The sequence below is a fragment of the Hyperolius riggenbachi genome, chromosome 1, assembly GCF_040937935.1.
Source record: "Hyperolius riggenbachi isolate aHypRig1 chromosome 1, aHypRig1.pri, whole genome shotgun sequence".
NCBI classification, from domain to species: Eukaryota; Metazoa; Chordata; class Amphibia; order Anura; family Hyperoliidae; genus Hyperolius; species Hyperolius riggenbachi.
Window position 1 is genome coordinate 163180196 of NC_090646.1, and position 16213 is coordinate 163196408.

The window sequence follows — 16213 nt, forward strand, 5'->3', positions numbered from 1 at the left end:
CCTGTTAACACTTCAAAACTGATTTGCTGCAAGGTCTTCAGATTGCAAGAGCTTGGTTTTATGCAGGGATTTGGAGTCAGAGCAATTTTGGGTACCTGGAGTTGGTGGCGTCATAAACTTCGGAGTTGGATGATTTTTGTACTGACTCCACATCCCTGGTTTTATGACTTCTGAATATGTGAAGTGACCGTGTGTTGTATACAAATTGCATGAGTACACTCTGATCTCTTGTGACTAATTTATTTATTTTTACAGATGTTTTGAGAGCCAGTCTTGGCCTTCAGCTTATAGGCCCTTATGATATTCTCTCTGGAAAGCACAGCTCATCCAAGAAAACAGATGTCAATTATAATCTTCACTGGAGGTTTTTCTATGACCCGCCAGAATTTCAGACAGTCATTGTAGGGGATAGTAGAACGCAGTTTCACATGGGGTACTACAGGTGAGATATTAACAAGTAGTTTGCAAAATGCTATTTTTCAATTGCTTGATTACAGTAGAATCTCGTTAATAGTAAACTCTGCTATTGTAGACCTCTGGCTGTTGTAAACCCATTCCTGTATGAATATACAATGTACAACAAATTGTGATGATGTAAACTACTTGGCCAGGTCGCTTGAAGTTTACACCAGGGATGTGGAGTCGGTACAAAAATCCACCGACTCCTCGACTCAGACTCCTAATTTGCATATTACAATTTTGTTGATTGAAAGTATGTAACATGAAATGCATCTCTTAACTGTCGATGCTTAGGAATTTTAAAATACAACTGAAGTGAGAGGGATATGGAGGCTGCCATATTTATTCCCTTTTAAACAATACCAGTTACCCGGCTAACCGGCTGATCTTCTGCCTCTAATACTTTTAGTCATAGACTAAAACTAGTCCTTGGTAAGAGTACTTGTAGAAGGTACAGACAAGAACAAAGAACATCCATCAGGCCCTAGGCAATGTGACTGTGGGTACAGGTAAGAGTGATGTGCAGGTACTCTGCAGGGGAATGAGGCAATTCTTCCTCTATTACACATTGTTCAGGTACAATCTGAACCAGGTTTATGGGTGAAAGACAACACCTCTGTGTTCAATGTGCACAACATTCTCAGTGGATTCCCTGTAGCTCTGTGGAGAGTGCATATGTGTGTAACAAAGTAAACCTGAGACAGATGAAATTTAAAGTTTTATACATACAGTGATGTGAAAAACTATCTGCCCCCTTCCTGAGTTCTTATTCTTTTGCACGTTTGTCACACTTTAAATGTTTCTGCTCATCAAAAACCGTTAACCATTAGTCAAAGATAACATAATTGAACACAAAATACAGTTTTAAATTATGGTTTTTATTATTTAGTGAGGAAAAAAAACTCCAAATCTACATGGCCCTGTGTGAAAAAGTGATTGCCCCCCTTGTTAAAACATAACTTAACTGTGGTTTATCACACCTGAGTTCAATTTCTGTAGTCACCCCCAGGCCTGATTACTGCCACACCTGTTTCAATCAAGAAATCACTTAAATAGGAGCTATCTGACACAGAGAAGTAGACCAAAAGCACCTCAAAAGCTAGACATCATGCCAAGATCCAAAGGAATTCAGGAACAAATGAGAACAAAAGTAATTGAGATCTATCAGTCTGGTAAAGGTTATAAAGCCATTTCTAAAGCTTTGGGGCTCCAGCGAACCACAGTGAGAGCCATTATCCACAAATGGCAAAAACATGGAACAGTGATGAACCTTCCCAGGAGTGGGCGGCCAACCAAAATTACCCCAAGAGCGCAGAGAAAACTCATCCGAGAGGCCACAAAAGACCCCAGGACAACATCTAAAGAACTGCAGGCCTCACTTGCCTCAATTAAAGAGAATCTGTATTGTTAAAATTGCACAAAAGTAAACATACCAGTGCGTTAGGGGACATCTCCTATTACCCTCTGTCACAATTTCGCCGCTCCTCGACGCATTAAAAGTGGTTAAAAACAGTTTTTAAAAGTTTGTTTATAAACAAACAAAATGGCCACCAAAACAGGAAGTAGGTTGATGTACAGTATGTCCACACATAGAAAATACATTCATACACAAGCAGGCTGTATACACCTTTCCTTTTGAATCTCAAGAGATCATTTGTGTGTTTCTTTCCCCCTGCAGCTATCTTCCACTGAAGTGTCAGGCTGTTTCTTCCTGCAGAGTGCAGACAGCTCTGCCTGTATGTAATTCCTCAGTATGTGAAAGCACAGCCAGCTCAGAGGAGGATTTATCCAGCTTGTAAAAGATAAGAGAGAAGAGAGAAGCTGCCCTAATCTAAATAATACACAGGCAGTGTGCAGAGAGGGGCCTGGAGGGGGGAGATGCATCACAGAACCACAGCACTGAAGAACTTGGCAGCCTTCCAGACACAGGCTGACAAGAGAGAGATAAGCTGATTTATTACAGAGATGGTGATAGTAGAACGTGCTGCAGTAAGCCAGAACACATTAGAATAGCTTTTGGAACTTGTAGGATGATAAAAAACAGGATGCAATTTTTGTTACGGAGTCTCTTTAAGGTCAATGTTCACGACTCCACCATAAGAAAGAGACTGGGCAAAAACGGCCTGCATGGCAGATATCCAAGGCGCAAACCACTTTTAAGCAAAAAGAACATTAAGGCTCATCTCAATTTTGCTAAAAAAGCATTTCAATGATTGCCAAGACTTTTGGGAAAATACCTTGTGGGCCGATGAGACAAAAGTTGAACTTTTTTGGAAGGTGCATGTCCCGTTACATCTGGCGTACAAGTAACACAGCATTTCAGCAAAAGAACATCATACCAACAGTAAAATATGGTGGTGGTAGTGTGATGGTCTGGGGTTGTTTTGCTGCTTCAGGACCTGGAAGGCTTGCTGTGATAGGTGGAACCATGAATTCTACTGTCTATTATTATTTATTAGATTTATATAGCACCAACATATTATGCAGCACTGTACAATAAATAGGATTACAGACAATGATAACTGGGGTGACAGAACAATACAGGTAACAGACCATAGATACAACAATACAGGTAATAGCAATAAGATACACCACACAATGCAGATAGTAGTACATACCAGATCATAAACTGGAGTGGTAGTGGTAAAAATTACCATTTCCAAATTCTGGGTAAAGTGAACACAATCAAGTAAGATACACAAGGGGAGAGGGCCCTGCCAAAGGCTTACAATCTACCAAAAAATCCTGAAGGAGAATGTCCGGCCATCTGTTCGTCAACTCAAGCTGAAGCGATCTTGGGTGCTGCAGCAGAACAATGACCCAAAACACACCAGCAAAATCCACCTCTGAATAGCTGAAGAAAAACAAAATGAAGACTTTGGAGTGGCCTAGTCAAAGTCCTGACCTGAATCCTATTGAGATGTGGCATGACCTTAAAAAGGCGGTTCATGCTAGAAAACCCTCAAATAAAGCTGAATTACAACAATTCTGCAAAGATGAGTGGGCCAAAATTCCTCCAGAGCGCTGTAAAAGACTCATTGCAAGTTATCGCAAACGCTTGATTGCAGTTATTGCTGCTAAGGGTGGCCCAACCAGTTATTAGGTTCAGGGGGCAATTTCTTTTTCACACAGGGCCATGTAGGTTTTGAGTTTTTTTTCACACTAAATAAAAACCATCATTTTAAAACTGCATTTTGTGTTCAATTATGTTATCTTTGACTAATAGTTAACTGTTTTTGATGAGCAGAAACATTTAAGTGTGACAAACATGCAAAAGAATAAGAAATCAGTAAGGGGGTGAATAGTTTTTCACATCACTGTACATGGGGCCCCCTTCAGGCTAATCAGTCCCTCGCTTTCCTCCTCCGCCACCTGGATCTTTTGCTATTGGTCCAGGTACTTGAGCCAGTTGGGCGTAGTGCTCATGCACACACTCCGCCGCTGGGAGCATACTACACCTGCGCAGCACTATTGCGTAGGTGCAGAACGTTTCTGTCTGTGGGAGCGGCACGCGGCCAGACTGCGCTGACTGCCTGAATTACCAGGACTCATAGCAGAAGATCCAGGTGGCGGAGGAGGACAGCGACTGGATTAGCCTGAAGGGGGCTGGAGGAAGCCCCAGGTATGTATAAAACTTTTCTTTTCATCTGTCTCGGGTACCCTTTAATTCGTAGTTACCAAACCAAATGTTAACAACATATCAAATTATTTGATTTCATGAGCAAAGGCAGTGCATACATTTGCATAAACCAGCATCGGCGCAAAATTATTTCCATCTCATTGACCATCTCTATTAGTGACACAGCTACACATCAGGCTTTATCCTTACAGCATAGATGTTGTTTAGTATAGTATAAATGATTCCTGGGTAGTGGGTACACATCATATATACTGTACAGTACAGTCACGATCAGATATGTATAGCTGACTTTAAAAATACGGGGACTGCTTTATTGAAGCAGCACAAGTAACTATTTTTTGATTGGTTTATTTCATGTTTGTGGACTAAGCACAGCGATTACTGTCTATATAAATTATTTGACTATTATCTGAAAAATAGAACTTTTTTTTTCTATTTTAATTACAGTTTAAATTTATTTAGTTGGTGCATTTTCTCCCGACTCTGACTCTGGGTAACCAAAAAAAATTGCCCCGACTCCACAGCCCTGGTTTACACAATGACATCCCTAGGCTCAGTACATATTGGGTGATACTTCTGATTCTATCAATGAGCCAGCCAAATAATCGGTTTGCTAAGGGGCCCATACACTGGTCAATTTCAGCCATCGATCAACGGCCGATTCGACTGTTCTGATCCAATCGGCTAGAAATCGATGCAGCAGAAAGCATGATCGATCGGTCCGGACAGAAAATCTGTGTCAATTGGCTGCTGGCAGCACACAGATGGGCCCATAAGGATGCATTGGATCGAATGATGCAACACTGAATACCGATCGATTTTCAATAGATTTCATTCTGAAATCTATTGGAAATCTGTTCCTACTGTGTGGCACACATCAGATAGATTCCAGTCAGATTTGACCTGAAAGGCATCTGACTGGAAGCATTCTGATAGTCGAATTGGCTGCTAATCTAGAAGTGTAGGGGTACCTTAAAGAGGAGCTGTTAGGTAAGGGGTCTCAGAGAAAATAAACACATATATCAGTAGCTAAAGATTGGCTGTACTTACATTACATATGCATTTCACTGTCCACGTTTGGATTTCACAGAATTTTTATATAGTATATGCAGAGATTGATGCTCCTGACAGCTCATGGCAGGTTCCATGTTTGTCTGTCGTCCTATGAAGCCAAATGTGTCGTCATGTCCTCCCTGCTTCCTGATCACAGAAAAGCTTGTACTGGATAACACCAGTGTGCAGTGAATATTAATTAGCCATGCGGCTAGGAACAATAGCGGACTCCTGCAGTGTACTCTGCCCGGAGATTTATCAGTGCTACGCGCTGGACTGATTACAAGCTGCTGAAACTCTATCCTGTAACGTCTCATTAGCAGCCGAGGGGAGGGCCCCAGAATGATTTGCAGTATGGTATGCGGCTTGCGTCCTGCTTGGGTCTAACAGCTTTGCTGATAAGCACACATCAAAGGTAAGAGAGATTTTTATCTTCAGTAATGCCTTTTTGGCTTCCTTCTAAACTGTTTAACACAGGAGAATAGAGGTTTAAATTAGCTTCTGCAGCCTGACAGTTACTCTTTAACCACTTGAAGACTGCAGTGCTAAACCCCCCTAAAGACCAGGCCATTTTTTACAATTCAGACCACTGCAGTTATAACTGTTTATTGCTCGGTTATACAACTTACCACCCAAACAAATTTTACGTCCTTTTCTTCTCACTAACACAGCTTTCTTTTGGTGCTATTTGATTGCTGCTGCGATTTTTAGTTTTTATTATATTCATCAAAAAATACAGGAATTTTGTCAAAAAAATGATTTTTTTAACTTTCTGTGCTGACATTTTTCAAATAAAGTAACATTTCTGTATACATGCAGCACGAAAAATGTAGACAAACATGTTTTTGATTTAAAAAAAACCCCATTCAGCGTATATTTATTGGTTTGGGTAAAAGTTATAGCGTTTACAAACTATGGTGCAAAAAGTGAATTTTCCCATTTTCAAGCATCTATGACTTTTCTGACCTCCTGTCATGTTTCATGAGGGGCTAGAATTCCAGGATAGTATAAATACCCCCAAAATGACCCCATTTTGGAAAGAAGACATGCCAAAGTATTCACTGAGAGGCATAGTGAGTTCATAGAAGATTTTTTTTGTCACAAGTTAGCGGAAAATGACACTTTGTGACAAAAAAAATAAATAGTTTCCATTTCTGCTAACTTGTGACAAAAAAAAATGAAATCTGCCACAGACTCACCATGCCCCTCTCTGAATACTTTGGGATGTCTACTTTCCAAAATGGGGTCATTTGTGGGGTGTGTTTACTGTCCTGGCATTTTGGGGGGTGCTAAATTGTAAGCACCCCGGTAAAGCCTAAAGGTGCTCATAGGACTTTGGGCCCCTTAGCGCACCTAGGCTGCAAAAAAGTGTCACATGTGGTATCGCCTTACTCAGGAGAAATAGTATAATGTGTTTTGGGGTGTATTTTTACACATACCTATGCTGGGTGGGAGAAATATCTCTGTAAATGACAATTGTTTGATTTTTTTTACACACAATTGTCCATTTACAGAGATATTTCTCCCACTCAGCATGGGTATGTGTAAAAATACACCCCATAACACATTATACTACTTCTCCTGAGTACGGCGATACCACATGTGTGGCACTTTTTTGCACCCTAACTGCGCTAAGGGGCCCAAAGTCCAATGAGTACCTTTAGGATTTCACAGGTCATTTTGAGAAATTAGGTTTAAAGACTACTCCTCACGGTTTAGGGCCCCTAAAATGCCAGGGCAGTATAGGAACACCACAAATGACCCCATTATAGAAAGAAGACACCCCAAGGTATTCTGTTAGGAGTATGGTGAGTTCATAGAAGATTTTATTTTTTGTCACAAGTTAGCGGAAAATGACACTTTGTGAAAAAAATAATAAAAATCAATTTCCGCTAACTTGTGACAAAAAAAATAAAAACTTCTATGAACTCACCATACTCCTAACGGAATACCTTGGTGTGTTCTTTCTATAATGGGGTCATTTGTGGTGTTCCTATACCGCCCTGGCATTTTAGGCGCCCTAAACCGTAAGGAGTAGTCTTTAAACCTAATTTCTCAAAATGACCTGTGAAATCCTAAAGGTACTCATTGGACTTTGGGCCCCTTAGCGCAGTTAGGGTGCAAAAAAGTGCCACACATGTGGTATCGCTGTACTCGGGAGAAGTAGTATGTGTTTTGGGGTGTATTTTTACATATACTCATGCTGGGTGGGAGAAATATCTCTGTAAATGACAATTTTTAGATTTTTTTACACACAATTGTCCATTTACAGAGATATTTCTCCCACCCAGCATTGGTAAATGTAAAAATACACCCCAAAACACATTATACTATTTCTCCCGAGTACGGCGATACCACATGTGTGGCACTTTTTTGCACCCTAACTGCGCTAAGGGGCCCAAAGTCCAATGAGTACCTTTAGGATTTCACAGGTCATTTTGAGAAATTAGGTTTAAAGACTACTCCTCACGGTTTAGGGCCCCTAAAATGCCAGGACAGTATAGGAACCCCACAAATGACTCCATTTTAGAAAGAAGACACCCCAAGGTATTGAGTTAGGAGTATGGTGAGTTCATAGAAGATTTTATTTTTTGTCACTAGTTAGAGGAAAATGACACTTTGTGAAAAAAAACTATAAAAATCTGTTTCCGCTAACTTGTGACAAAAAAATAAAATCTTCTATGAACTCACCATACTCCTAACAAAATACCTTGGGGTGTCTTCTGTCTAAAATGGGGTAATTTGTGGGGTTCCTATACTATCCTGGCATTTTAGAGGCCCTAAACCGTGAGGAGTAGTCTTGAAACCAAATTTCTCAAAATGACCTGTGAAATCCTAAAGGTACTCATTGGACTTTGGGCCCCTTAGCGCACTTAGGGTGCAAAAAAAGTGCCACACATGTGGTATTCCCATACTCAGGAGAAGTAGTATAATGTGTTATGCGGTGTATTTTTACACATACCCATGCTGGGTGGGAGAAATATCTCTGTAAATGGACAATTGTGTGTAAAAAAAAATTGAAAAAGTTGTCATTTACAGAGATATTTCTCCCACCCAGCATGGGTATGTGTGAAAAGACACCCCAAAACACATTATACTACTTCTCCTGAGTACGGGGATACCACATGAGTGACACCTTTGTGCAGCCTAGCTGTGCAAAGGGGCCCAAAGTCCAATGAGTACCTTTAGGATTTCACAGGTCAATTTTACTCATTTGTTTTTCAGACTACACCTCACGGTTTAGGGCCCCTAAAATGCCAGGGAAGTATAGGAACCCCACAAGTGATCCCATTTTAGAAAGAAGACACCCCAAGGTATTCCATGAGGGGTATGATGAGTTCATAGAATATTTTATTTTTTTACACAAGTTAGTGGAAATGGATTTTTTAGGTTTTTTTCCTCAATTTTTTTCCACACATTTTCCACTAACTTGTGACAAAAAATAAAATCTTCTATGAACTCACCATACCCCTCATGGAATACCTTGGGGTGTCTTCTTTCCAAAATAGGGTCACTTGTGGGGTTCCTATACTGCCTTGGCATTTTAGGGGCCCTAAACTGTGAGGAGTAGTCTGGAAACCAAATAATTAAAATTGACCTGTGAAATTCTAAAGGTACTCATTGGACTTTGGGCCCCTTTGCACAGCTAGGCTGCAAAAAAGTGTCACACGTGTGGCATCGCTGTACTCAGGAATTGTAGTATGTGTTTTGGGGTGTATTTTCACACATAACCAATCCTGTGTGTGAGAAATATCTCTGTGAATGACAATTTTTTTCCATTTTTTTTACACTAAATTGTCATTTACAGAGATATTTCTGCCACCCAGCATGGGTATGTGTGGAAAGACACCCCAAAACACATTATACTACTACTCATGAGAATGGCAATACCACATATGTGACACTTTTTTGCAGGTTAGCTGCGCAAACTTGCCCAAAGTCCAATGAGCACCTTAAGGCTTTACAGGGGTGCTCACAATTTAGGCCCCCACCAAACAATTCCAGGACAGTAAAACACCCCAGAAATGACCCCATTTTGGAAAGAAGAGACCCCAAGGTATTCCACGAGGGGCATACTGAGTTCATATAAAATTTTATTTTTTGTCATAAGTTAGCGGAAAATGACACTTTGTGGGAAAAAAAATAAAAAAAATCCATTTCTGCTAACTTATGACAAAAAATAAAATCTTCTATGAACTCACCATGCCCCTCAGCGAATACCTTGGGGTGTCCTCTTTCTAAAATGGGGTCACTTGTGGGGGTCTGTCCTGGCATTTTAGCGTCTCTACAATCATTACATGTATGGCCAGTATTAGGAGTTTCTGCTATACTCCTTACATTGGGCATACGGGTGATGCACTTTTTTTCTCCATAAAAGGAAAAATGAACGGCAAAGATTCTCACATTCGCATTGATCAATGTGGGTGAAAAAATATCTGCCGAAATATGTGAAAAAAGAGGGGAGCATGGCGTTTGCCAGGACATAGGAGCACCGCCCACAAAATTTTCCAAACCCACTTTGCTCCTATGCCCTGGCAAACCAGATTAATCCATTCACATCGATCGATGTGGATGAAAAAAACCTTTGCCAGTTTTGATACAAAGTGCTTGCCAAAGCATAGGAGCTCCAACACCACCCCTCAGCTCATATGCCTTGACAAACGTATCTTACTGCGGAGGAGAAATCTCGTCCTGCAGCGCTGCATGCACCGACGTGTGTAATCTGACAGACGCGCAATGCTTCTGTCAGGATGCACCATCAGTGCTGCAGCTGGTTGGTCGATCAGTCGTTCGCTCGGTCCACCTGGAAGGGTAAAGGATGGAAAAAGAGAGAGAAAAAAACATACAAAAAAAAACAAGCAAGCAGCAATGCAAGAAATTCATTAACATTAACTTTCGTAAACTTTATTAAACCTTTTTAACCAAACAATAACATTTGGAACTTTTGCTTACCTGTTTTTTTGTTTTTTGTTTTTTTTTAACTTACCTTCCGAGGACAAACTTCTCCTTCCCCATGGGACAGTGTGCAAAGCGCAAATCGCACAGAGATGTAGCAAAGTACACTATGCACTTTGTCCCAAGTGAAAGGAGAGGTTTCTGGCAGCCCTGTGTATTTGGGTCTCTCAAAAGCAGATGTCTGGTTTCACACACAGGAGTCGCGCAGTAGCGTAGGTATGCACTAGCTTTAAGTCAACCACTTCCGGCGTAAGGGGGGACCGCAAAGTGGGACTTTCGCTAGGCAATTTGCTGCAACCATCACTCCAGTGTTTTTGGGTCTCTCAAAAGCAGATGTCTGGTTTCACACACAGGAGCCGCGCAGTAGCGTAGGTATGCACTAGCTTTAAGTCAACCACTTCCGGCGTAAGGAAGGAACCTGCAAAGTGGGACTTTCGCTAGGCAATATGCTGCAACACATCGCTCCAGTGTGAAAGAGCCTTGAGAGACTACTACCGTGTCTCACGTTCCCTACTCCAATAGCGAATGTGTTCGTGGAACTGTTCAAAACACTCCCCTATGCATAGGGCAGGCTGGTCAGGACAGTAGGGACAATAAAAAGTGGTGTCACGCCTCATTCCATCCCTCTTACAGACACGACAATGTTTTCTTGGGGTGCGTTGACCTGGGGTACTCGGAAAGACATAAGCATAGTGTCTTTCATGTAGCCGGCTAACTACATTAGGGGGATTGGCCACGGCCCCTCCTGGATACAGGAGTTCCGAAATGACCTCTTCCTGAAATTTAAGGAAGTATCCTGTTCTCCCATCCTTACTGTAGAGAACAAAGCTGTTGTACATTTCCAATTGAATCAAGTAAATAGCCACTTTCTTATACCAGCGGCTGGTCCTTCGGGAAACTAAATAGGGAGCCAACATCTGGTCATTGAAGTTCACCCCTCCCATGTTTAAATTATAGTCGTGGACAGCGAGGGGTTTCTCAACAACCTCAGTTGCTCGCTGAATTTGGACTGTCGTGTCTCCGTGAATGGTCGACAGAAGGTAAACGTCCCTCTTGTCCTTCCATTTCACTGCAAGAAGGTCGTCATTACACAAGGCAGCCCTCTCCCCCCGTGCAAGTCGGGTAGCAGTAAGATATTGGGGGAAGCCCCGGCGACTAGGCCGCACGGTGCCACAGCAGGGAATTCCAAGTATCTTCAAATGCTGATAGAGGGCCACACTTGTGTAGTAGTTGTCCACATAGAGATGGTACCCCTTGTGGAATAAGGGTGACACCAAGTCCCACACAATCTTGCCACTGCACCCCAGGTAGTCAGGGCATCCGACCGGCTCCAATTTTGTGTCTTTTCCCTCATAGACCCTAAAGCGATATGTATAGCCTGTGGCCCTTTCACAGAGCTTATACAGCTTGACCCCATACCGGGCGCGCTTGGTTGGGATGTACTGCTTAATGCCAAGGCGCCCGGTAAAATGTACGAGGGACTCGTCTATACAGATGTTCTGTTCAGGGGTGTAAGCATCTGCAAATTTGGATGACAGGTGGTCTATGAGGGGCCGAAATTTGTGGAGCCGGTCATAGTCAGCGTGGCCTCTTTCATAACAGGTTGTATCATCATTAAAGTGCAGGAAGCGCAGGATGTCCTCAAAACGTGACCTGGACATGGCAGCAGAGTACATGGGCATGTGATGTATTGGGTGCGTAGACCAATAGGACCGCAATACATTTTTTTTAGTTAGACCCATGTTAAGGAGAAGGCCCAAAAAGATTTTAAATTCGAAAACTGTGACCTGTTTCCACCGAAAAGGCTGGGCATGGGAGCTGTTCGGATTGGCGGTGATAAATTGTGTGGCCTTACGGTTGGTCTCTGCCACGACTAAGTCGTAGAGATCCTCGGTGAAGATCAGATGAAAATCGTCTAGGGCCGATCCTAGATGATCTGTCTCCACCTGGACTCCAGACTGGGCGGTGAAAGGGGGCACTACGGGTGCGGCGGAATTAGGGAATTTCCAATGAGGGTTTGCCAGCACCTCTGGGAGCCTAGGGGTACTACGGGCCCGTGTTTCTGGTGGCTGCGACTGGAGTCTTACTGCACGTACCACCGAACCAGTTTCAACTGCCATGCTGGTGCTCGCCACTTCACCAGGGTCTACGGCAGTACTGGTTTCAAGTCCAGGATGTGCTGCGCTGTTGGTGCATGCCTCACCATCAAAATCTGGATCAGCGCTAGCACCACTCTGCTGGCCTTCAGGTTGATCCTGCGCAACCTGTGGTCCACTGACATGGGGTCGGGAACGCCTGGCGCTAGCAGGGACCTCAACCTCGTCATCAGAACTATCGGTCAGAGAGTCACTGTCCTCTACAGGTTCATATTCTGAGCCGGATGATTCGTCGGATGAGAAGTCCCAATCACTCTCACCCGACTCGGCCATAATACTGTAGGCCTCTTGCAGGGAATACATCTTTTTTGCCATTTTGGGCTGCTAAATTTAGGGGGTATTCCTCTGAGACCACCCAGGAAAAAATGCACCTGTCTAGCAAATGGGAGTATTTGTTAAGTAAAGGGCTGCGATCGCTCAGTTTTGATTAAAAAAAAAAAATCAAAACTGATCTTTATAGCGTCGCAACTATTGTGTTTTTTTGCAGTGATCAGAAAACTAAAATTTCTTTCACTTGGTGGGGAGGGCTGAACGCAAGTGCGGCAGAACGATCAGGCCTGATCGGGCAAACACTGCGTTTTTAGTGGAGCCTACTCTAAGGTGACCCTAACGTACTTATATAGATCTGACTGCCATCAGTACTGATCACTTACAGATACTATATAGTACCAATGCTGATTAGCGACAGTGATGACGCTAATCAGCGACTTATAGTGATTGCGGTGTAGTGGGCTGGGCGCTAACTACCTAACAAAGGGGCCTAGCTAACTCACTGGCCAAAAAAACAGTGCACAGGCAAAAGATGTCACTCAGACCTCGATCAGAGCTGTTACAGGTGACCAGATATCAATCACAGTGCCGCTGTCAGATGCCAACAAATGTAAACAGCAATTGGAATCACAGGGCAATCACAGATCAAAAACCAATCACCAATCAATCAATCAATCAGATGTCAAAAATCAGTACACAGACAATAGATGTCACTCAGATCTCACTCAGACCTCGATCAGAGCTGTGACAGGCGACCAGATATCAATCACAGTGCCACTGTCAGATGCAAACCAATGTAAACGGCAATTGAAATCTCAGGCAATCACAGATGATCAAATACCAATCACTAATCTATCAGATGTAAAAAAAAATCAGTGCACAGACAATAGATGTCACTCAGACCTCGATCAGAGCTGTGACAGGCAACCAGATATCAATCACAGTGCAGCTGTCAGATGCCAACCAATGTATACAGCAATTGAAAACGGCAATCACATGATCAATAATCACAACGCAATCAATCAATCAATCAGAAGTCAAACTGTGCACAGGCAATGATGTCACTCACATGGCACTCAGACCTCGACCAGATGACACTCAGACCTCAGTCAGACGCCTTGGCAGGGCCAGTGAGGGGGGTAGTGGGGGTGATCAGCGGCGATCGGGTGGGGGATCGAGCAGGGAAACGTGCGGGTCTAAGTGAGCAGGGCTGCCGTCCTCTCTCCTGGTGGTCCCGGAACGCTGTGACCAGGAGAGGAGGAGGCAGCCAGTATAATACACGTTGTTTACATAACAACGTGTATTATACACTTTGCATTGGGCCATTTGAAAGATCGCAGCCCGCCGGCGCTGCTAATTGGCCGGCGGGCTGATGACACAGGGGGGCCGCAAGTGATGCCGGGCGATGTGCGCGCGCACGATCGCCCGCATTTCTAATTGACAGGACCTTCCGCCAATCGGCGTTAGGCGGTCCTGGGGCTGCCGCCGCGGCCACGCCTACTGGCGTGACGTGGGCGGCAGGTGGTTAAAGGGACACTTAAGTCTGTGGAAAAAAAATGAGTTTTACTGCCTAGTATCCTGCTGATCTTTTATGTATCAGTAGTGTCTGAATCGCACACCTGAAACAAGCAAGTGGCAAATGCAGTCAAACTCCTGATCTGCATGTTTGTTCAGGGTCCATGGCTAAAATGATTAAAGGCCTTTGATCAGCAGGACAGTAAGGCAACTGGTATTTTTTAAAAGAAAATGAACATGACCGGCTCCATAAGTCTCTCGCATTAGGTTTCCTTATAGCAGCAATGCAGTATTGTACCCTCTTAGCCATCAGAAATAAGTTTTGAATCAGGATGAATACCATTTATTGGCCAGCTTTGAAGAAAAGGTGTAAGCTTTCGCTTATGAAGACTTCCTTAGACTTTATACAAGAATCAGGCCGGCTTCACGCTGCGGATTGGCGGCAGAAACCAGACCTGGATCGCAAGAGCACTCTTAGACAGCCCATTGGATGTTGTTGGTGGTGCCAATCGACAAAAACAATCGTTTTATCGTGCGGATTATCGATCACTTTGTAGGATCAATGCTATCTGAAATTATCGGATTGTTTTATATTTCTGCCCATCTAATTTTTTCAATCAGCATTATTGGACATTGAAGGTTGATTGTCTGCTTGAATTGTATCATTAACCTCCATAGCGGTAACCCCGTGTGTGACACGGGGTAAGCCACCGGAGGGTGCCGCTCAGGCCCTGCTGGGCCGATTTAAATAATTTATTTTTTTTGCTGGACGCAGCTAGCACTTTGCTAGCTGCGCCAGCACCCCGATCACCGCCGCGCGCCCGATCGCCGCTATCCGGTGCGTCGCGCGCGCCCCCCCCCCCCCCCAGACCCCGTGCGCTGCCTGGCCAATCAGTGCCAGGCAGCGCCGAGGGTTGGATCCGGAGTCCCAATGACGTCCCGACGTCGCTAACGTCATCCCGCCCCGTGGGGGAAGCCCTCCAGGAAATCCAGTTCTTTGAACGGGATTTCCTGATCGGAGATCACCGAAGGCGATCGAAGCAGGCGGGGGGATGCCACTGAGCCCTGGGCTCGCTACATGATTTTAAAAAAAAAAATGTTTTAAAAACTGCTGCGCTGCCCCCTGGTGGTATTTTTCATACCGCCAAGGGGGTTAAAGGGCACCTTTATTTTCCACCATCCCCCTCGCAACGCTCCACAGTACTCAAGCGCATAGCAAAATAGCAAGCTACATTTAATGCACTTTTCACTTTCAGAATTTGTAAATAGGAGCAACAGAAAACTAGCCACTAAGTAGTAGACCATGTAAAATCAGACAGCTGGCTTAGTGCATACCGAAGCACGTCCTGTGCAAAGTTGTCAGCTTTCTGCAGAGTCAATAGCTACCAAAGGCCTCCAAACTTTGTATGGCCATCTGATTAGCTGTAGAATATTATGTGGAGAGCTTCATGGAATGAGTTTCTATGGCCAAACAGCTGCATCCAAGCCGCACCAAGTGTAATGCAAATCATCAAATGTAGTGATGTAAAGCAAAACCCCCCAACACTGCTACTGCCTATAGAGCGCGTCCTAGCGGCTGCAGCTCTGGCGCTTTGAGTCCACATGGAGAAAAGTGCAATATAAATATTGTCTCTCTATTCTGGAACAATGGTCAGTAATTCCTTTGAACACACTCCTAGACACGTCTTGGAGCAGTTTTTTTCCCCCACACAATTTCTCGTCTGGTTGTATAGTGTTGTGCCTGCCCATGTCTGCACTATAAAGTACTAAGCATGCCATGCATCAGGAAAAGCCTGCACGCATTGTGTAGCGTGAATGAGCCCAAATCTATGTGTTTATAGGTGGGCATCCCAATTCTTTTTGTAATACATTAGATTCCCTTTATAGTAAACATCAAGGGACCTGGCCAAGTACTTTACTATATCAGAATTTGTCATACTTATATTTATACAGGCATATGGCGGGGACCTGGGGACAGAGTTTACTATAACGAGATTCTACTGTATATTGTATGATCCCCTGCATGCTTTTGGCTGTATTTTGCATGGTAAAGTTCCTCAAAGTAAATCTGAAATGAGTTAAGACACTTATACATTCTCGGGGCTTCCTCCAGCCCCCTTCAGGCTGATCAGTCCCTCTGTGTCCTTTTCTGCTGCCTGAATCC

The 16213-nt window shown here is 43.6% G+C and overlaps 1 protein-coding gene across 2 annotated transcripts in view; it reads left to right on the plus strand.

Moving 5' to 3' along the window:
• HPF1 (histone PARylation factor 1) overlaps positions 1-16213 on the plus strand; it is a 90296-nt gene that overhangs the window by 61868 nt on the left and 12215 nt on the right. For both annotated transcript variants that reach the window (XM_068269322.1, XM_068269312.1), the window contains one exon: positions 256-442. In XM_068269322.1, the coding sequence (XP_068125423.1) occupies positions 256-442 (187 nt within the window). The remainder of the gene's footprint in view (positions 1-255; positions 443-16213) is intronic.